Source organism: Styela clava, chromosome 10, assembly GCF_964204865.1.
Source record: "Styela clava chromosome 10, kaStyClav1.hap1.2, whole genome shotgun sequence".
Lineage (NCBI taxonomy): Eukaryota > Metazoa > Chordata > Ascidiacea > Stolidobranchia > Styelidae > Styela > Styela clava.
This window is the reverse complement of record NC_135259.1, coordinates 14,480,755-14,503,687: the sequence shown is the minus strand read 5'-3', so window position 1 is coordinate 14,503,687 and position 22,933 is coordinate 14,480,755. Positions and strand designations below refer to the sequence as shown.

Below are 22,933 nucleotides of genomic sequence, written 5' to 3'. Positions count from 1 at the left end.
ATTCATTGTTATACATGCTACTTAGTGGGATTCCTTGGATTGAACAATGCTCTTTAAACTTGACTTGCATATCGCTGTGGCCAATCGAAGTAGGTCTTTCGCATGTGGAAGTCAGAACAGATCAATGCTTTGATTTCAGGTGTTTTAGGGAAAAAGATACAGATTCGCAGACGTATATTGACCCAAACATCGACAATATTCTAAGCGTAGTTCATTTGGCATTTGGGTATTTTCCATAACTCAATGGTCCCTTCCCTTTAGGCGCATTTCAGTAGGTAAGGTTCATAAGGATCGATCGTCTTCAACTCAGTTGCAGCCTAATCTGAGACTAGAGGGAATTTCCCAAATGTTAAACTTTGCGTTGGTCACCGAACTTCGTTTTCCATACGACTACGACAGCCGTATTTTAAATCATAATATTGTTATTCGAAAAAAGATGATTCGTAGTTTGCAACTTACTTTTTCCTCGAAATAACCAAGGCAAAAAGACCACCCTGAACTAGACTATGTCACGAAAATTAAACAAATTCTTTAACAATATAACTTGTATTTTTATAAATTTTGGAATATAGGTATACAACCATTTCTTTGGACATGGAACTACTAACCAATGTCAGAGTTCTTTTCATTTTTTTCCTTTTAACTACGTGTGAGTATTAGACTATCATAACTTAATTTGTGTTGTGTTTGGGTCCGCAAGAAATGCCTCACCTCAAAAAGCCCCATGACTGAAGCACACACAGTAGAGTAGATAATGACAGAGATTCGTTAAATATCTGTTTATCTTCAATTCATTTGTGGCATAGAATACCATTTTCTGGAAACTAGAATAAATTTTTGGGGGCCCAAATTCAGAAATATGAAAAACCTAAATTAGCTTGAACTTGGAATGCTCATTTCTCAATTGATTCGTAAGCTTCAAATCAAACGTCTTCAAGCACTAGCTAATAATATGTTATTCATTCAGTTACAGAATTGACTACTGATGCTCAAACATCGCCAATACCGAGTAAGTTAATTTATAAGTAATTTCCACTTTTTCTTTCAATCATAAAACATCTTACACTTTTTCCTGTAGCACTAACTAATAATATGTTATTCATTTAGTTACAGAATTGACTACTGGTGCTCAAACCTCGCCAATACCGAGTAAGTTAATTTATAAGTAATTTCCACTTTTTCTTTCAATCATAAAACATCTTACACTTTTTCTAAAATTTTCGAAAGAGCATCCTCTTGGACCAGTGGTTTTCAACCGTTGTTTCACGACCCCATAGGCTTCGACTAGGGGCTCCGTAAGTTTGTTGTTTGGTTGTTTGTTGTTTGGGTTGTTTGGGTATATTCAAATTAAATCAAATCCTATTAGATTTGGTTTCATTGCGAACGTACTTGCTACCCATTTAAAATCGTTTTGTTTTGTCAGTACAGTATTAGGTTTGCTTTTGTGTATATTTATACAATTCAGACAATAAAAAATCAAATTAAATTTTGCGCAGGCTCCTCGAGCTTCTGTAATAAATCATCAGAGTTTCCAACCACTAAAAGTTTGAAAACCCCTGATTTTCGACTAACACATGCCAACATTAGTCTAAAATATGGGTGTTCAATAATTTCTCATTATAATAAAACAAGAATTGCCAAAAGTGACTCTGAAATTATGCGTTGACGCAATCGTACCAACAGTAAGTGTACAACAAAATAATCGCCCTTCGTCTCAAACCTTGTTAAAGTAAAGCTGATTGTTCAGATTAATTTCAAAAACATTTTAGTTTAAGAGCTTTCAACAACAACATGGCCAACCACTACTCTTGCTCTGACAACGACGACAGGTTAGCAGCAAAGCACAACAAGCTTGTTAATCTAATGCAGTAGTTTCTGAATAAAAATATAGCAGTCGTTTTTTTGCGTACCTAAAATTTCTCAACTTTTGAGTTGTTTTATTGACAAGCATGAAGTTTAAATCAAGAGTAAATCGGAGTTCGCCTTCCTCGTATCCCTAACTGAGAATATTTTAAAAAAACATTTTAGTTTGGAACCATCCATCGACAACAACGACATGGTCAAGCTTTTTAATTCAATGGATTATTTTTTTTAACCTAAAATATATCAGTTGTTCGATTCTTTAAAGATATATTTATACAAGGAAGTTTACATAAATTTTCTTAATTTTTGAGTTGTTTTACTGAAAAGCATAAAATCGAGTCTGTCTAAAAATTCGATAATCTCGTGGCACGATTTACCATTTATACTTAAAATTGAAACAATCTTTTAGAAATACAAGCGCGATCAAAAAGTAACCACGATTGTTCACGTACATTGTTCAAATAAAGCCATACTCAGTCAATCATTGGTGATGATTGTGAAACGATCGCGGCATGATATACTGATATATCGTTTAAATTGGTGGTTCTCAAACATTATTTTGTGGCTCAGTTATTCATGGTTTTCTCATGATGAACCACGAGAACCACCGAGGTTACTTGTTTAAATTACTCCAATTACTGATGTCGATTCAAGATTTCAAGCTGGTAGAACAGTTCGATACTACAGTGACTTAAAATACAGATCGCGCGATAAATCCAATTTAACTCAGTTCACCTTCTGTCATTTCCCTGTCATTTCCATCATCCTACAACCCTATTTTCGACAACTCTGGGTAAGTAACTGTTACGGGCCAAAAATATTTCAGGCTATTAACAACTATTTATTTTTTAAATACAGGAGTTTTATGGGAGTCGTCTCTTTATCGCTCACATTAATGATTGACATTTTCAATTTTCGAGAGGCAATGTCTAATTTCTCAGCAATGTGCCTTGTATAAATTAACCTACCATTTTCCTAATCTCGGAGATTTCCCCGATGTCATAAAATGTTATGAAAACTCGCTGGAGGGCGTAGAAACTCATTCCATGAAATTATCTTCAAAATTGAAGAAGAAAATCTAATTCTTATCGAGCAAGCTTTTACGATCCATTTCTCATAGTTGAATCACGCCATCGTTGTTTGTGAGAACCTATACATTGAATACAAGTTTGAAAACCCAAATGAAAGTCTTTTTTAGATAATCAATCAATTAGGCTAAGCAAGAATTTGGCTAGGTAGAGCAGTATTGTGTTCTAAAAGATTGCTTTTCTCAATGCAAACCTATATGGTTTTATGAAAAGTTTAAAACGTTATTTTATGTAGAATTTGTCGAATTTCCTTTGAGATTATATGTATGCATGGGTAAAAGATGATAACTATTATGAAGAAATTTTTATTTTCCCAAAGGCTCTACCATGACTACTACTATGACATCCACAAGTATGGCATCCACATCCACTTTGGGTATGTTTGTATTACTGTTTACTGTTAATGTGAACCTATCAACCTTCAACAATACAATCGATTTTTAGTAAAATTTAATTTCTTTGGGTACGGCGTTTAAACTATAATTAGCTACCAGGAAGTACTGCTAACGAGTGGCTGACGTCAACTGATGTTCCACATTCAAAGAATGAGACAGTTTTTTTGGTAATTCCGGACACGTCAATGGTCGATTGACAACCAACTTCTAAGTGATTTTCTTTTACTCACAAGCATTTGCATTTTGATCGCCTCTTTATTGCTCACAAAACTGCTTAACATCTTCAAACTTCCGAGATACATTGTCTAGTTCCAGAGCATTATGCCTTAGTTATATATATGTCTCAAATAGATATGGAGACATACCATTGGAATTCTTTCCTAAAATGGCAAGAAGAGTTAAGGTCGTAAGATTTAATGACTCGTTTTTAAATCACTGGGAAACATTCATGAAAGCCGTTCAGCGAATACATACAGTATATATGGAAGATAAAGCGTTGTCGGCATATTTTGGCCAACTCAAAAGTTAATTGTTACAATAATTCAAAGCTGCTTGATCATCTTTCGCGTACCGCAGGTTGAGAACCAATGCTCTATGCCGATTTCACCCATGCGGAATATAGGGCATATTTTCATACTATTTTATATATAATAGATAGACGAGATAATAGAAAATTGTATTCATTATTTGCAAAATAGATTTGAAGGGTATTTTCCATTGACAGTGATAGCAGTTTTATTTCACGTAGATCGATAGTTCAGGTTCCACTCAACAACTAGACCAGGGGTGGCCAACTAGTCAGAGACCAAGAGCCGCCGTTCGGACTTTATTAGATATATATACCCTTATTCAGCTCTCTTAGGATGCTAGTTTTTTTGTAAATGTCGCTAACGAACATGATTATGACATAAATTTACAAGTCATTTATTGTTATACATGCTACTTAGTGGGATTCCTTGGATTGAACAATGCTCTCTAAACTTGGCTTGCTTGCTCGCTGTGACCAATCGAAGCAGTTCTTTTGCATGTGGAAGTCAGAACAGATCAATCCTTCGATTCCACGTGTTTTAGGGTGAAAGACACAGATTCGCAGACTCAAATTGACCCAAACATTGACAATATTCTAAGCGTAGTTTGTTAGACATTGGTGTCTTTTCCCATTGGCATACTTTTCCGTAACTCAATGGTCCCTTCTCTTAAAGCGCATTTCAGTTGGTCTTCCTCATAAGTATCGATCATCTTCAACTCAGTTGCAGCCTAATCTGAGACTAGAGGGAATTTCAAACAGTTCGTCTCAGAATTAAATGATTCGTCGACGACGTAATATCTGACACGTTTAATATCTGTGACGTTTTATCTGCACTTTAATTCACGCAAATGTTAAACCGCGCGTTGGTCACCGAACTTTGTTTTCCATACGATTACGACAGCCGTATGATGAATCATAATATTTTTATTCGAAACAACATGATTCGTAGTTTGCAACTTACTTTTTCCTTGAAATAACCAAGGCAAAAAGACCACCCTGAACTGTACTATGTCACAAAAATTAAACAACTTCTGTTACAATATAACTTGTATTCGTATAAATTTTAGAATATAGGTATAAAACCATTTCTTTGGACATGGAAATACTAACCAATGTTACAGTTCTTTCAATTTTTTTCAATTCAACTACGTGTGAGTATTAGACTAGCAAAACTTGATTTGTGTTGTGTTTGGGTCCGAAAGAAATGTCTCGCCTCAAGATGCCCCATGACTGAAGCACACATAGTAGAGTAGATAATGACAGTTATTTGTTAAATATCTGTTTATCTTCGATTCATTTATGGCATAGAATAACATTTTCTGGAAACTAGAATACATTTTTGAGGCCCTAACTTAGAAATATGAAAAACCGCAATTAGTTTGAACTTGGAATGCTCATTTCTCAATTGATTCGTAAGCTTCAAATCAAACGTCTTCCAGCACTAGCTAATAATATGTTATTCATTCAGTTACAGAATTGTCTACTGGTTCTCAAACATCGCCAATACCGAGTAAGTTAATTTATAAGTAATTTCCACTTTTTCTTTCAATCGTAAAACATCTTACACTTTTTCCTGTAGCACTAGCTAATAATATGTTATTCATTCAGTTACAGAATTGTCTACTGGTTCTCAAACATCGCCAATACCGAGTAAGTTAATTTATAAGTAATTTCCACTTTTTCGTTCAATCGTAAAACATCTTACACTTTCTCCTGTAGCACTAGCTAATAATATGTTATTCATTTAGTTACAGAATTGACTACTGGTGCTCAAACATCGCCAATACCGAGTAAGTTAATTTATAAGTAATTTCCACTTTTTCGTTCAATCGTAAAACATCTTACACTTTCTCCTGTAGCACTAGCTAATAATATGTTATTCATTTAGTTACAGAATTGACTACTGGTTCTCAAACATCGCCAATACCGAGTAAGTTAATTTATAAGTAATTTCCACTATTTCGTTCAATCGTAAAACATCTTACACTTTCTCATGTAGCACTAGCTAATAATATGTTATTCATTTAGTTACAGAATTGACTACTGGTTCTCAAACATCGCCAATACCGAGTAAGTTAATTTATAAGTAATTTCCACTATTTCGTTCAATCGTAAAACATCTTACACTTTCTCATGTAGCACTAGCTAATAATATGTTATTCATTTAGTTACAGAATTGACTACTGGTGCTCAAACATCGCCAATACCGAGTAAGTTAATTTATATAAGTAATTTCCACTTTTTCGTTCAATCGTAAAACATCTTACTTACCTTTTAGAGGGAACATCCTCTTGGATCTATGGTTTTCAACCGTTGTTTCACGACACCATAGGCTTACACTAGTTCACGTCCAGAGGCTCTGTAAGTTTTCCATTCAAATCTGAGTCAGAGAGCCCCAATTGCAATCCGAGCGTCGTCTATATTTATGCACGTTTATGTTGTTCAAGTATAATCAGATTCCATTAAATTTTCTTTTATTGTCACACTTGCTACACGTTATTAAAAAAAAATATTTTGTTTTGACAGTACAATATTAAATATCAGGTTTGCTTTTGTTAAAATACTTATAGTATATACGATAAAAAAGAAAACTAAATTTTGCACAGGTTCCTCGAGCTTCTAAAATAAATCATCAGAGTTTCGCAGCACCAAAAAATTTGAAAGCCTCTGATTTTAGACTAACACATGCCGACATTAGTCTAAAATATGGGTGTTCAATAATTTCTCATCATAATAAAACAAGAATCGTCAAAAGTGACTCTGAAATTATGCTTTGAAGCAATTGTACCAACAAGCAGTTTTCAAAAATAATTGCCCTTTGTCTTAAACCTTGTTGTAGTAAAGCTGATTGATTGTTCAGATTAATTTTAAAAACATTTTAGCTTGGACGCCTCCATCGACAACATGGCCAACCACTACTCCTGCTTCGACAACAACAACATGGCCAACCACTACTCTTGCTTCGACAACGACGACAGGTTAGCAGCAAAGATCGCTCAACAAGCTTGTTAATTTAATGCAGTACTAACTAAAAATATAGCAGTCGTTCGATTTTTTTTGAAGTTATATTTATACCAAATTTTCTTAACTTTTGAGTTGTTTTATTGAGAAGCATGAAGTTTAAATCGAGAGTAAACCGAAGTTCGGTATCCTCATATCTTAAACTGAGAATATTTCAAAGAAAAATTTTAGTTTGCAAGCCTCGATCGTCAACAACGACAGGGTCAAGCTTAATTTTCTTAATTTTCGAGTTGTTTTACTGATAAGCATGGATTTCAAATATATATTTAACCGAAATTTGGGATTCGCTTTTTCCCAACTGTTTCCCCAACTACGTAAAATCGAGTCTGTCTTAAAATTCGATTATCTCAGCGCACAATTCGCTATTTTTACTTATAATTGAAACACTATTTTAGAAATACAAGCGCGATCAAAAATGCTATACAAGCAAACACGATTGTTCACGTACATTGTTTATGTAAAGCCGTATTCATTTTATCATTGATGATGATTGTGAAATGATCGCGTCATGATATATTGTTTAAATTTACGGTTCTCAAACATTATTTTTTGTTGCTCCGTCATTCTTATGATGGACCACGAGAACCACCGGGGTTACTGGTCTAAATTACTCCCATTACTGATGTCGATTCAAAATTCCAAGCTGTTACAACAGTTTGATAATACAGTGGCTTAATGTCATTTTTTTTACAGCTTACAACTCTGGGTAAGTAGCTGTTACGGGCCAAAAATATTTCAGGCTAATAACAACTATTTATGTGCTGAATACATAAGTTTGCTGAGTTTTATGGGAGTCGTCTTTTTATCGCTCACGTTAATGATTGACATTTTTCAACTTTCGAGAGGTAATGTCTTATTTCACAACAATGTGCCTTGTAGAAATTAACCTACCATTTTCCTATCCTCGGAGATTTCCCCAATGTCAAAAAATGTTATGAAAACTCGCTGAAGTGCGTGGAAACTCATTCCATAAAATAACCTTCAAAATAGAAGAAGAAAATCTAATTCTTCTCGAGCAAGCTTTTACGATCCATTTCTCATAGTTGGATCACGCCATTGTTGTTTCTGAGAACCTATACATTGAATACAATTTTGAAAACTCAAATAAAAGCCTTATTTAGATAACCAGTTATTTAGGCTTAGCAAGAATTTGGCTAGGTAGAGCAGTATTGTGTTTTAAAAGATTGCTTTTCTCAATGCAAACCTATATAGTTTTATGAAAAGTTTAAAACGTTATTTTATGCGCGGAATTTGTCGAATTTCCTCTGAGATTATTAAAGGGTAAAAGATGATAAATATTATGAAGAAATTTTTATTTTTAGACACTACCATAACTACTAATATGGCATTCAAAAGTATGACATCCACACTCCCTTTGGGTATGTTTACTGTTTACTGCAAATGTGAACTTATCAACCTCCAACAATACAATCAATTTTTAGTAAGATTCCATTTCTTCGGGTACGCCGTTCAAACTAAAATTAGCTACCAGGAAGTACTGCTAACGAGTGGCTAACGTCAACTGATGTCCCACATGCAAAGTATGAGACAGGTTTTTTGTAATTCCGGCACGTCAATGGTTGATTGACAATCAACTTCTAAGTGATTTTCTCTTACTCACAAGTGGGTTCTGGTAATCACGTCACGACACTACCAATTATTCGAAAATATGCTGCCTTAAATAGAACACTTCGTCTTGAATACAATTGTTATCTTTGGGATCTCGCGACACATTTTTTAAACATTATTTGCATATTGATCGCCTCTTTATTGCTCACAAAACTACTTATCATCTTCAAACTTCCGAGATACTTAGTCTAGTTTCAGAGCAATATGCCTTATATATATATGTCCTAAAATGATATGAAAACATACCATTGAAGATCTTTTTTCAAATGGCAAGAAGAGTTAAGGTCGTATGATTTAATGACTCGTTTCTAAATCGCTGGTCCCCGCAATCGCGGGCTCTGATAGATCATGAGTCGCAACAAGTTCAGATGGAACCCCCAGTAAAATCGCGTGGTCATTTTCTTGTCTTTCTCTTTTATAATTTTGTATGCAATTATTTTTGTGTGAAAAAATAGGCTCGGCAATGATTATGTACATTGAGAGATCATTTTAGAAGAAAATATAAATTGCAAAAAAGTACTGTGGTGCATAAAGCGCGGTATCATTTTTTTCCGTCATTATTTTTCACAAATTAAATTTTTTCATGAAAAATTCAAAAAACTCTTTTGAGTAGATTTTGTTGAGCAGTAATTTGGTTTTAAATTTCCAAAAATCAAAACCATATATAAAGCAAAGATACTAACTAATATGAAGAAATTCTTATTTTCCCAAAGGCTCTACTCTACCATGATTTCCACAATGACATCGACTTCTTTAGGCATGTTTATATTATTATTCACCCGTACTTATCAACCTTGTTCAACCCAGTAAATCTTTAGCAGCGTACTCAGTTTGTAGTAAGAATCCATTGCTTGCGGTTAAAGTTGTATGCTCTTGCTCGACCTTGTTCTGAGTGGACTTACTACTAACGATTGTCTGACGTCAATCGATATCCCATCTCAAAAATATGAGACATGTTATTTGTAACTCCTGGGCCTGACGCGTCGGCGGTCGTTCCAGAATTTACCTCATGAGTGATTTCTGTTGCAGCTTGTAGTGAATAGGCTGTCTTTTTTACATAGCAAGGAATTACAGCAGTATTTTTGAACAATAATTTTATGAATCACCTCGCGCTTTTCATGTCAAGTCTATTACTTTTGTTTATTTCAGAAATTTTTGTATGTTTTATGTCAGCTACCCCCCCCCCCCCTCCTCTTTTTTTTGAAATTTTTGGAAGACCGAAAAGTCGTTTATGACGCGTGTGACTCAATCGGTGTATGCATATATCGTTCTACGAGGACGACGATAATTTAATTTCTCGCACGGAATTGTAAGTTTGTTGTGAAAAAATAGTTAACGGTAGGGTTTTGTTTTTTATCAATTCTAAAAAAAAACATCGTGTTTTAAATCAAATATTTTCATTATTTTTTGTATTTTCTATTGAAATACCCCCTGCCTCGCCGCGAAACTACACAGAAACGTTGCATTCTGGCAGCTGCACACGCAGCCGGAATTATAATTTTAAAAATGTAAGTGAAAATTCTTATTTTGACTCCTACTTCTATTGCGTACATTTATTGCCACGTTTGTATCTCCACCAAAGTCATAAGATTTTAACCGAAATGTTCATCCGAGATATCAGAGAGACATTTCGAGTAAAATCAAAATTATCATGATGAAAATCATGAAACTTAGATCACGAGCCTACTACAAACGCAATTAAATTAAGGGCAGTCTTCGGCAAAACGAGTGGGTTGCGATAATGAAGAATATGCTTATATCTGCGGTATCTGCACAAGGCTAGCCTATGCTAATTGTAAGACCTCTGATGAAAATAGGCCGCAACTAATATGTTATGATGACGCATAAAATGGATTTCGAGTTCATGTATTGGCACTTTTCTCATAAAATGAAGTCATTATTACGGTCAATACTGTTTTTTTTTTATGGTTGAAGTGATAGAGTTTTTTGAGGGTATACAAATTCATTTATTCGATCGCATTTCAATTTTTGCAAAGTGGTTTCGTCGTAGCAGGGTATTTACCGTAATGACTTGTCGGTTGCGTCTTACTGCGCAAACCACTGAACTACAGCTTGAGAAGGTGTGTATGAGCCTCTGTCGATATTTATGGCGTTTTGAAGGATTTATTGCAAATAAGAAGCGCTTGGCAAGTTTTTACATCCATTTTTCTTCAACATATTTTATACAAAAAAATCAAATAGCACAGCCATTTTGAACAAAAGAGGCAAAAAAAACTTGATTTAAAACAATTGTTTTAAAACAATTCTTTTTGAACAAATCCCTAGTTAACGGCACATATTATGTTGCGTTGTCTTTGAAAATTTTGTCGTTTATCGGGAAATAAGAATCGAAACAAATCATAATCGACACATAGCCAAACACGTTTATGATCGCGGCATTTTAGAATAGTACAGCTTTTATTTTCAGTCAACGCAATAGCAGGTTAAATTGAACACAATTAAAATAATAAAGAAAAACATTCTAAAAATGCCCTCATCAGCCATGGATTGAATACTTTGCGCATTGTACTCTTCGGGCCATATGCTTTTATTTTACCGTAAGTCGACGCAAAGGCGAGTTACGATGAACACAATAAAATTAATAGGGCAAGACAGGGAATTTTTAATCCCAATTGTGGCATAAGTGGGCCGGTTGAAACAATTCGACGGGCCGGACCCGGCCCACGGCCCGTGATTTGCGCACCCCTGGATTTGATGCTACTTCGCTTTCGACTTTGTGTCCATATATTTGAGCTCTCTTGTCAATTCTTATTTATTTATTTTTTTCGTATTTCAGCACCAGCTGTTTGTAATGAAGCAAAATTACAATCTGCTGTTTTGTATTCCAATGGATCCGTATTTTACTCTTTCGGACAAGCAGGTGCAAACACGCTAGCGGCATCGAAGGAAACTTGTAAAAATTCAGGTATATCGTAAAATATATTTTTTAATCTCACTTACTTGAACATCGGTACATAGTTCACGATAGATGGGTATACGTTTCCGATAAAGTGAAGACTAAGCTATTTATTATTGGATAATGTATTGAACAGCCATATTGTGGACTTATACTACTACTGAATGCAGGAAAGATGGCTGCAAAGCGCGAAAATATGTTGTTGCAGCTCAGAAAGTTTCCTCTTCTTGTAGCAAAAATGAGTGATCTATAATTATGCACAATTTCAAAATTTGACGCCCATTTTGGATTGACGCTAGTCATATGGTTATTCATGAAGATTGAAGGAGAGCCCGAAATCGAGCCTCGAAACCGAGCTTTGAAATCTATCATACCAAAAGTGTCACATTTTTTGTGAGGGGGGGGGGGGGGGGGGCGTAAAACTCAAAATAAGTCAAATAGGCACTAGATATGGTCTATGTTATATATAGCTCTTTAAGTTTGTGTCTGTAAGTCTTGGATATGTAGGCCTGGACTGCGGTGAATTTCCTACGAAAGGAAACTGAATTTGTATTATATTCCAGCTATCGGTTACACTGCCACAGTAAAGTGCCAAACAAGAACCAACATTGATGGAACCGTCACTGCCTATTACGAATATGCAACTCTTCGTGAAGTATCGTGTGCAGAAAGTCCAACTACCTTGTTAGATCATGTTCAACAGATTTCTGGTCAAGTTTAATACCAGGCCTATCCAACAATCAATTTTTTTTTGTATTAATATACAATTGGGTGAGATTTTAAAAGAATGCCATGATATGGTCCTCATATTACTTACTTCAGCTCATTTAAATTATTTCCAATTTTTCAATTTCTTTGTCATATGTGTTATGTGAAGAAATATATTTATAACCTTGGCATTAAAGTGTGAAGTGAGACCAACTTTTACTGATGCATTGCGAATCTCAAAATTATTCGACCCAATCACATAAAAAACATGCTTCAAAATAGTTGAATATTGCAAAATAATTATACAGATGAGGTAAATTTGTGTTTAATGCTTGCAGATTAAAAAGCAAACTGCAACAACAGAAAATGTTGAATCCAACATGGCGGTGGTGAGTGTTCTTTCAACTGATTTCTCGTCGAAAACTACAAAGTACGTGAAAGATGTTGTTCAAGCAATCCACGCGATGAATAACCAAATAAAACAGGATTACATACAGGTGATCAACTATGAAACATATATCCGAATATCAATTCCAATTCAATAGCTGCTGATTAAATTATAAATATAATACAAGGAAGAAATGCTTAAATATATGGACAGGAAAGTCGAAATGAAGTAGTAGGCTACGGATGTGTAATATGTCGCAGTAGACTATCGGTACCGCGATCACGACTTCGCCAGACTACCAGAATGTAACAAACGCGGAACCGCCACAAGACATGAGAGCTGCAATTGCTTTTTGTAACGCATACTTCGACAAGCTCAGAAAGGATTTATTTGCAACGGAAATTTTCGAAAGTCTGAATTTTGCGGTATATGACTGAACAGGAAATAATAAATGTATTGCACGTTTTATAAAATCATGGTTAAGTTTCAATGACATACTTTCAATATGCTACCCTACCTCAATCATGTCTTTAGAATACGCATTTCGTTCATTTCTTGCTTGATGACGAGTTGGAGTTTTATGTGAATGCGTGATTTGCACAATGGTGTAAGCGCAACGTGATGTCTTATATTCGGATCGTGTATTGTTTCATATAATAATTACTAGGATCCTATTTCAGTGCTAGTCAAGATCGTGACATCCACTTCCATAAGTAGAGATTTGGAATTTTCATAAGAATTAATAAATAATTTTTAGTCGGTGGACAATAATGTGTCCCGATTATGATTGTGAGAAATGAGAATCGTAAATAAATTTTGCTATCTTGCACATAAAATAACATATTATGTTGTTTCAATTAATAGTGTTTGATTACTTTTAGATAACGGAAAGAACCATGAACTATTTCGTGTGGACGACAGACAACTTAAATACGGCCTTACAAAGTAGTAACGACACAGTTCTCACAGATCAAGAAAAACTTCAGTATATTGAAGCGTTGGAAGTATTTTCATCAAATATGATTTTAACGCAGGATAAGTTGACAATGATGAGCCCGTCGTCTGTGTTTGAGGTAGGTAAATTATGACTAAAATTAGCTCTTTCACATCGTCCAGCTAATATTGGAATATCTTATCAATTTATATGTGCCTTTTCCGTTCCATTCATTCAAAAATCAGGAGAGACATCTTAGCTAAATAAGTGCGTTTTATGGAATTATAGTACAAAAACTAAATGAAAAGAAATTTTTACAGGCACAAAAGATACCGTATATGCCAGGGGTATCACCAGGAGCTATTGAATTTTCCGGATCAATTACCGACGTTATGCCACGATCTGGATCACCCACGCCACCCTCTGTCCAATCAACGATTCCTGCATCAGCAATCCCGGCTTCAACAATCTCAAATATGACAAACGCTTTGTTTTACCTGCACAAAACAGGAGTTTTGTTTCCCAGACCAAACGATTCTGCCCTAAAAATTGGCCAGGTGAGTGGGATACAACGTCATGTCACTTTGGTATGCGATCTCTCTTGCTTACATGATCAGATAGAATTCTCTGTTCCTAACTCTAACTAAAAGAACTGAGATCACCCACCCGCTGAGATCTAATATCAAAGTAGCGCCGTATTTATTTATTAAATTTAGCCCGGAGAGAGGCTAGCTAGCTATAGTTACCAAGTTATTTGTTTCAGATGCATGAACTTCGAACCTGCGGAACCGCGCATGCCAATCAATGGTGAAATACCAAACGCGTTCCTATCCCTTATCGCGATGCGTCACAGTCGTATTTTAGGTTCCCGTACATTTGAACCCACGACAATTGCACCTGCATATTATTGCACCTATGGAATTTTATTTTTATTTTACGGATATTTGAACCCATACTAACCCTAACCCATGGGTTTTATCAATAATACGTGGAGCTTTATATAAAGAGTTCGAATGCATATCATTCATCGTGGTGTTTCAATATGATGATTAAAGATATTAGTTTTGTTTGTTTTTAGTTCACATTATAGATAATTTGATGAGGTAAATAAAGATGTTCAAATTTATCGTTTCAGGTGGTAAGTGTTCAGATATCAAACATGACACTGCAAAATTTGAAAGATCCGATTCAATATTCTTTCACTCGGGCAGTTGTGAGCGTACAAACCGAGAAGGTACGTTTAAACAATAGATACATAGATATCATGAAATATCGTTGTCAATAACGAAGTCGCCATAATCTAGTGCAGTAATTGTCAACAAACTTTCATGATCCGTGGTTCCTTCCCGAAGGCATATGTGCGACACGGAGAATTATCTCAGTCGGGCATGCAAGAACATGCGCCAGTAGATGGTGAAAGAGTAACATAAATATTGAGCATTTTTGCTTTAAAACACTTTCTTTTTATCTAAACTATTGGTTTCCTTGTATAGGTTAGCAGGTGTACGATTCATCTGGAAAGATGTGGATATTTCAGTATCCCAGATTCTACTTGGAAATTTGACGGTTGTGTCACTAATGTTGATCAATCAAATACCTCAACGACATGTTATTGCAATCACACAACTAACTTTGCTGTTTTGACTGTGAGTATCTAAACTAGATCCAAGTACTACTGCACAAATTGGTTCCCTAAGCTTCCACTCACATGTAAACGGTTAAATCTGCTCACAATAAAAAATATATCTATGCCATCTACACTCAAACAGATGATGAAATTTCTCAAGCCTCTTTAAAGGGGAAGCAATCTATTGGGAATATCTGCCACGCATGGTCCGTGTGAATTGTTAAGCTATATAAAAATTATCAAGTCAAGAAATTGTCTTTTGAATAGAAATAATAAACAATTGTCTTTTTATAGCAAACTCAGTACGTTCAAGAGAATTTAGTATTAAATGTTGTTGGAAGAATTGGATGTATTTGTTCAATACTTGGACTTCCGTTTCTTACGATTGTTTACCTTTCATTCAAGTAAGTATCTTAATCGAATACCAATTCATCTTAGAATGATGAATGGTTATTCGATTAATTCAAGTATCATATTCACTGAGCTACTGTACTTTGGAAGGACTGAAATCGTTTCGATTCTACGTTGCCTACCCAGTTACTTGAATATGAAATTTATTACCTGTCACGTCAACGTTGTTCAGCTGTGCCTTTCAAGAATACCTGTTCTCGCCAAGTCTGTAAAACTCTCAAAAGGTTACGTGTTCTACAAACCAACACAATAGACGTTATAGTCTGGTGACGGACGTAAAGAACTTCTTTTTTCAGCAGAAATTCACTGATTAAAACAGATAAAATACAGTAGGAATACAACGAAAACGCGTCCGATTTTGACGGCAGGTGGCGTGCTAGAACGGGGTCACGTGGGAAAACGTGCTCAAGTTAAATTACTGAAATCTGTTCTACTTGCAAGTATATCAGTCAAAACAATGGCTCTGAAAGCGCATATTCATATACACAACAAATAAAAGTAAAGATAAATAAACAGCAAAAGGAAAGCAAATACCAGTCTCCGCCTAACGATATAACTACAAGACCAATGCGCCGACTGTTTCTGTACACATCCAAATTTTTATTTATACAGATCTCTCCGGACAAACAAAATAAATCAAATCCACATGCATCTGAGTATTTGTTTGCTTGTTGGATACATTACATTTCTTGTTGGAGTGGAAAGACCCAGAGCTTATTCAACATGCAATGCTGTTGGGTTTATTCTCCAATTCTCATTCCTGAGCGCGTGGGGCTGGATGTTCATCGAGTTTTTCACTATGTACAAGTGAGAATTTACACATTGTTATGAATTGATATATTTTTTGGTATGTATACAGATATATTGTAAAATTTGGGCCCTCAAAAAACAGAACTTACAAATTTTCTAAATTTACTTCTATGAAAATGAAAAAAAAAATTAGTTGAACTTTTGTTTGAGTTTTATTGTACCCAAGGTTTTGGTAGTCTAGGACGCTTTGCACTTAAGTTATGTGTTTTCTAGAACATGTTTCAAATGACCTGGATTTTGTTTCTTTGCAACAATACTTATTTCGATACCCTAAAATGGGATCTTTTACCATTCATGGTACCAGTGCCAAATTTCAAGTTAAGATTATTACCAACGATTATGTCTGCGTTCAATTTATATTTATCGAGCAACGTCGTGTTAAGAATTAACAATGATCACAGTACACATAAAAATAGTAAAACAACTTTTTCTAATTGTTTATTTCTAGAAAACTGATTGTTGTAATCACCGAAATCGGGAGTAAATATCTCTTGAAATGCTCCGTTCTTGTATATTCGATGTCGTTGCTCATTACCGGCGCCACACTCATTGTTGCGTATACAACTGGAGATTCCGTGCAATACACTAATTGGAGCATAGCACCTACAAGTTTACAACTGGTATGATAGTTACTATTAACAATTACCATGCTAATCACTTTTCGCGTTCTCTCATGTGCTCATTCAATCAAAGCAAACTTTTCATATTGGAAACAAGAGAGCGATTTCTGGACACGAGGACCAAAACAAAGTAGTACGGGTATGCAATGGTTCCATTACATTTGAACCCACGTACATTTGAACCCATGACAATTGCACCTGCATACTATTGCACCTATGGAATTTTTTTTGTTGTACAGATAGTTGAACCCATACTAACCCTAACCCATGGGTTTCAGCACCCGCATATTGATTGAACCCGCGGATATAGACATGGGTTCAGATGTACGTGGGTTCAAATGTACGGTCACCGTATGCAATATGTCACAGTAGGCTACCGGTACTGCAATCTTTACGACTCCGCTTGGCCACCAGATCTCGGTACCGCCACACAATGCGCAATATTTATTTTTGATGACATTATCACACACAATGAAACATATCCCATATAACCCACAGAAATTTTGGAAAAAACATAATAACAACAACACAAGAGAGCTACGCCCAAATATATGGACACGTCTGTTCGCAGTACAGTATACGGTTTACCGTACCGTCAGATCACAGTCTACAAATATATTCACACCAAGCGAAGCAGTACAGTAAGACACAAAAGGGCGTACGATGCCCGCAGAACGTTCGTTGACGTCATGGCAAACAAAAACAAATCTCACAGAGCTAACAGATATTTTTGAAATAAATAAAAGTAATAGCCTTCTGGAGAAAAATTTCATCTTTAACCACTAAAAATTTCAGCGCAATTGGTCCAGTGATCAAAGAGAAAAGCGTTTTTTTAATATTTCCACAAGGTGTCCAAAAAGTGTCAAATAACAACAAGAACAAGAGAGCTACGCACAAATATATGGACACGTTAGACCAGAGCGAATCAGTCTTTACCGGTACCTTTGACGCTACCGGTACCCTCAAAAAAGTTCTGAATTTCCAGTAGCAAGAATTTTGCAGAATCAAAACGTACAGCCAGTCGTGACACTGACTAAAATCCGTGTTCCCATGGATAAAAAATAATACAGCAAAATTTTAGACGAAATATCAAATTTCATAGAATTCACGCAAAATTTTGAAATAAATAAAAGTAATAGCCTTCTAGCGAAGAAATTAATCTTTAACCACAGAAAATTTCAAAGCAATTGGTCCAGTATTCGAAGAGAAAAGCGATTTTTTAAAAACGTGTCAAAGAACAAGAACAAGAACAACAACAACAACAACATAATATTGAAACGATCGTTATGGCCACTAAACGTGTCCAATAAGAGAGCTACGCGCAAACGTAGCAAAGTACCGTAAGGACTTTGGCACGTGATCAAAAAGAAGAGGAGTGTCGGCTATGCAACCGCAGAACGTTTGGTGACGTCATAGCAAACAAAAACAAATCTCACAGAGCTAACAGAAATATTTGAAATAAATAAAAGTAATAGCCTTCTGGAGGAAAATTTCATCTTTAACCAGTAAAAATTTCGAAGCAATCGGTCCAGTAATGAAAGAGAAAAGCGGTTTTTTAGATTTTCCACTAGATGTCCAAAAAGTGTCAAAGTACGACAACAAGACCAACATAATATTGAAACGATCGTTATGTCCACTAAACGTGTCCAATAATAAAAAAAAACGATTCATATATACATTTTGTGTCCAATAAGCCCTTCATAATCGCTTTTACATTTGTGTTAGTATACAGGATAACTCTTGAATCAATGAAATAGTTGTCTTCAATCTTGCTACAACATCATTAGCTACAATATAAATTTATAATTAGTATTACCTCTCAATATTAATCTCACCTTTCACATACAAGTGATTCGGTTATAGTTAGTAATACTATTGAATTAATTGGTCATATAAGATTCACTTATTTTCCACAATGAAATGTTCGAATATTTTTAGATCCCCTATGCACTGTTTCACATTACGTAAGCGATCGGTTCTGCTGGCTTCATTCATATTCACTTTGCTTTGGATTTCTACTTCCAATTGGAATTATTTTCTGTATCAATGTGATTGGATTTTTTGCTGTTTTGCGAGTGATTACTCGTTCCCCACCTGATGTAAGTATAGCATTGTTTTTATAACCTGGTTGAGAGCATCCATGTGTTGCATTTTCTCTCTTTTGCCTACAAAGAGAAAGTCTATACCATAATGTGAAATACCTGTGATAGCCATGACTTGCAATCTGCTTTTTTTGCATAAGCAACCCACTTATAACGTTATTTTTTATTATTAATCTTTCTCGACGAAATCATACAAAATTCCATTTCGCTTTAACGCATGCATCTGTGGGATTTTCCGCTTTTCTTTTTTTCCAGCTTGGACAAAAAGTCACAAAAACACAACTAAAAGACCACATATTCCGCATTACCATGGTAGCGGTTCTACTCGGAGTGACATGGGCTTTCGCAATACCATTAACAATAACGGATGATAAGACTGTGAATCTGGTGTTTGGATCGCTATTTTCAATATTCAATGCGCTTCAGGTTTGATTATAAACTATATATACACTGATATTTATTCTTTGATTTACGCAGTGTAAATTATTGTTGTTGTGAGTAAATGGCTTGTAGCCTCAGCCCTCAAGTAATGTACCGATCGATCACAAATTTTCAGCTAAAAAGATGAATGAAGCAGCTTGAAGGCCATTACTTTTTATATTATTCCGATTTTTCTCTGAGTGCTGTAGCGCCTATTATTTCACCCATGATTTTGCTGATTCATTTTAATTAATAGGAACAATTTTTAGGACGTATGAGTACATTTTATTCCGCTTGCTCGCCCGGCGACCTCTTTGTCTAATTCCCGTGCTTAAGTAAGGCGGTATCGGTACCGATGCGGATCTTCTTTTTCATGTATTTGAACATTGTCTCGTTTTTTTTATTCAAACATTCGCTTCCATACACTCTCTTTTCGCTATAGTTCAAAGGTGACAAAATAACTGTACACTGAGATGCCACATATTTTCGTTACGATATACACATACGTCCACGACAAGACGTATACGTTGATATTTATTTCCCATGTACGGACGTATGGCGACTCGGAAGTCTGAATAAGCACAGCATGCGATTGATGGAAAATAAAAACAAGAAAGCGATGTTTTAAAGAATATTAACTCTTACTAATCAATCATATTAGAACCATATTATATAAGCCCATACCTAGCATTCCAGCTATATCGGGATTTAAATTATTCCATTTTAATCGCAGGGTCTTTTTATATTTCTTTTTTTCTGCGTGAGACGGAAGGACGTTCGCGAGAAATGGGTCGGAGCCATTCGGAATAAAATGTCATTCTTGAAGAATCGAGGCTTGCTAAAGGAAGAGGGTGAGATACATATCTATATATAAAGTTCATAATGCTATTATTAATTTAAAATTATTGTGAATAAAATAACTAATTCACGAAACACTAAGATAATTATAAGTTGCGGTTACGCGAGACTAACTCCCTTCTTCTTCTGCGATAGTGGAAATTTATTGTAATACATTTTTGCTAACTACAATATTAGTGTAAGTTAAATAGTAGTAAAACTACATAATACTTTGACTTCGGCGCTAGATCAAGCTCGAACAGGACAAAACGGCAACTCACCAACACTCGGGGACAACATAGCATTTCAAAGCAAGACAGGTTCGTTTTTCCCTATATATAGTTACGTACATCTTTGTAAAGGGTATGTTTGACCATTTCCCATTGTTTGCTAACTACAATATTAGTGTAAGTTGAATAGTAGTAAAACTACATAATAGTTTGACTTCGGCGCTAGATCAAGCTCGAACAGGACAAAACGGCAACCCACCAACACTCGGGGACAACATAGCATTTCAAAGCAAGACAGGTTCGTTTTTCCCTATATATAGTTACGTACATCTTTGTAAAGCGTATGTTTGACCATTTCCCATTGTTTGTCCGATTTTGTCTCTAATCTATGCGTGTCGCTCTATTTTTAAGTAGCTGGTCTGAGTGTACTGCCAAGTAAGGGACATATGTTTATCTTTTCCAGTGAGTTCCACTGCTCCAAGAGACTCAAAAGTTGGAAAGATCGACATGAGAGTCACTCCTGTATAATGTCTCTGTCCTTTCTCAGAGCCATGGACAAGCTTTGTTTTGGTTTTTCATTTGATACTAAAGCGATAAGACATTGTTTTGATTTCGTTTATTAAGCATGAGATTCATCAAGTGGTAGGATTCAAAGGTCTAATAACGTGTTCTTATTTCTATAGACGAAATAACAGAAATTTCATTTTAGAGAATGTATATTATGTATCTCACTACGTAATCCGCATCATCATGACATGCTTTACATAAATCTAATATACAACCTTCTGAAAATTGCATGGATGTTTTGTATATTTAACTACGTTTAAATATGGAGAGAAAACTATCCTATCTGAAAATTATATAAACATTTATCACATCAAACAAGTCAAGTCGACCTAAAAGTGTAAAACCTAATTGCTTCTTATGTACATACGGTAGTCGCGTCTAAGTCTATTTTCTGGATCTGTTGAACGCAATGAGTTTAACGGTAAATTAAAATTTATTCGAATTATATAGCTTTAAACCTTATGTTTTCACTCGTGTACAGAAATGGGTTATTCCGCTTACACCAGTGGTTCCCAAAGGGTGCGCCGCAACGATTTGCTAGGTGCGCCGCAAAATTTTACAGAATTGTATTAAAAGTAACTAATATATGCTTGAATATTTTACATATTGTATTTATTATAAATGTTATTGTTTCTTGACGGTTCCGGTTACTTTATGTTACGTATGCTTATTTGCTTCTTTTTACGTAACTGTTACGTAATAATGAGATGAGAATAGATACTATATATGAGATAAGGCAGAGATAAGGAAGAAGAATAGTTCTAGTTCGAAAATACGGCAGCGAAATTATGATGAAAGTTATCTCAAGTTCGGATTTACGTTCGTGGAGAAGGACGGATGTCAGCAGCCGAAATGCGTTATTTGCTGTTGAGACTAGTCTATGCACAAATCAACGATTGGGATATCGGGTTCTTTTGTTGTTTTCGATTAGTTCAATTTAAAATCATTGTATCCGTTCCAATGCTTCCAACATTAATATATATCGAATTTCCATGAATGACCACCATTCCAAAAGGTGCAGCAGTCCCGTCTTTTCTGCGTTCTGTTCCATCAATCCACAGCTAGATTCATAAAAAGATCGAAAGCTCGCAAAACACTACCGACAGATCGTCCACCATTTAACCAATCTAACCTTTCATTCATAAACTTCTTTAATTCCGGTGGATGTGCTTTGATCATGCTGATATTACGTGATACAAATCTTACGGTAGAACAGAGTAATTTCGTCTATTTGGACTCCTTCTGCAAACGATAGGACCGCTTTTTAATAAAAGGTCGAAAAACTAATCCAGAAACTTCTCAATTTTGTTGCATTTTCCTACTCCGTTTCTTCAAAGAAATATCACGAAGTTATATAACATACTGAAAACGTAACTTGTTGCTGGAGCATAATGTAGCTATGAGACGTCGACAAATATTACTTACCTACAAGGATAACGGTCTTTTTCCTGGTGTTTCAAAACCTCCTTTTTTAGATTATTTGCAATCTTGTGTTGCGGCTTTCATCAGTCAGAGAAACCAGTGAAAGGAGAATATAGATATTTATCACTGACAGCTTATTTTTAAACTAGGTGAAGTGAGTATAGGCTATCATGAGATTTAAACAAATATATATACTTATGTAGAATGAGCGTATTATGGGCTTGCTGTGGTTTCCATCGAACAATAAGAAAATAAAATTGGTCAGTTCTAGTTTGAACACTGTTCGCAGGTTCGAATCCCGCGGGTTAATTATGTGCGAGAGGTTTACTGGACTGCCCGTCGCCATCGGGTGGTTCAAGTGATCGCTGGTTGGTTATGGCCTCCTCCACCCTTGATTGTGTCCAAGTTTCTGAAA

The 22,933-nt window shown here is 35.4% G+C and overlaps 2 protein-coding genes across 6 annotated transcripts; both read left to right on the top strand.

The window, feature by feature from the left end:
• Positions 1–548: 548 nt before the first annotated feature.
• LOC120337552 (uncharacterized) lies at positions 549–19,033 on the top strand. Of its 5 annotated transcripts, XM_078116961.1 has the most exons (21): positions 549–649; positions 968–1,009; positions 1,108–1,149; positions 3,271–3,327; positions 5,484–5,525; positions 5,624–5,665; positions 5,764–5,805; positions 5,904–5,945; positions 6,044–6,085; positions 6,758–6,853; positions 11,323–11,451; positions 12,006–12,136; positions 12,489–12,647; positions 13,420–13,611; positions 13,793–14,029; positions 14,608–14,706; positions 14,966–15,118; positions 15,394–15,503; positions 16,123–16,317; positions 16,769–16,940; positions 18,879–19,033. In XM_078116961.1, the coding sequence occupies exons 1-21, from the start codon at positions 595–597 to the stop codon at positions 18,906–18,908; spliced, it is 2,109 nt and encodes a 702-aa protein (XP_077973087.1). In that variant the 5' UTR covers positions 549–594; the 3' UTR covers positions 18,909–19,033. The 5 variants fall into 5 exon arrangements, with proteins under 5 accessions (XP_077973087.1, XP_077973088.1, XP_077973089.1 ...); XM_078116962.1 differs by lacking the exon at positions 5,624–5,665 and having other exon boundaries at positions 550–649; XM_078116963.1 differs by lacking the exons at positions 5,624–5,665; positions 5,764–5,805 and having other exon boundaries at positions 550–649.
• LOC120337549 (adhesion G-protein coupled receptor G2-like) lies at positions 18,906–21,649 on the top strand. Its single transcript, XM_078116966.1, has 5 exons — positions 18,906–19,039; positions 19,298–19,468; positions 20,196–20,313; positions 20,548–20,619; positions 20,993–21,649. The coding sequence occupies exons 2-5, from the start codon at positions 19,352–19,354 to the stop codon at positions 21,055–21,057; spliced, it is 372 nt and encodes a 123-aa protein (XP_077973092.1). The 5' UTR covers positions 18,906–19,039; positions 19,298–19,351; the 3' UTR covers positions 21,058–21,649.
• The last annotated feature ends 1,284 nt before the right edge of the window (positions 21,650–22,933 follow it).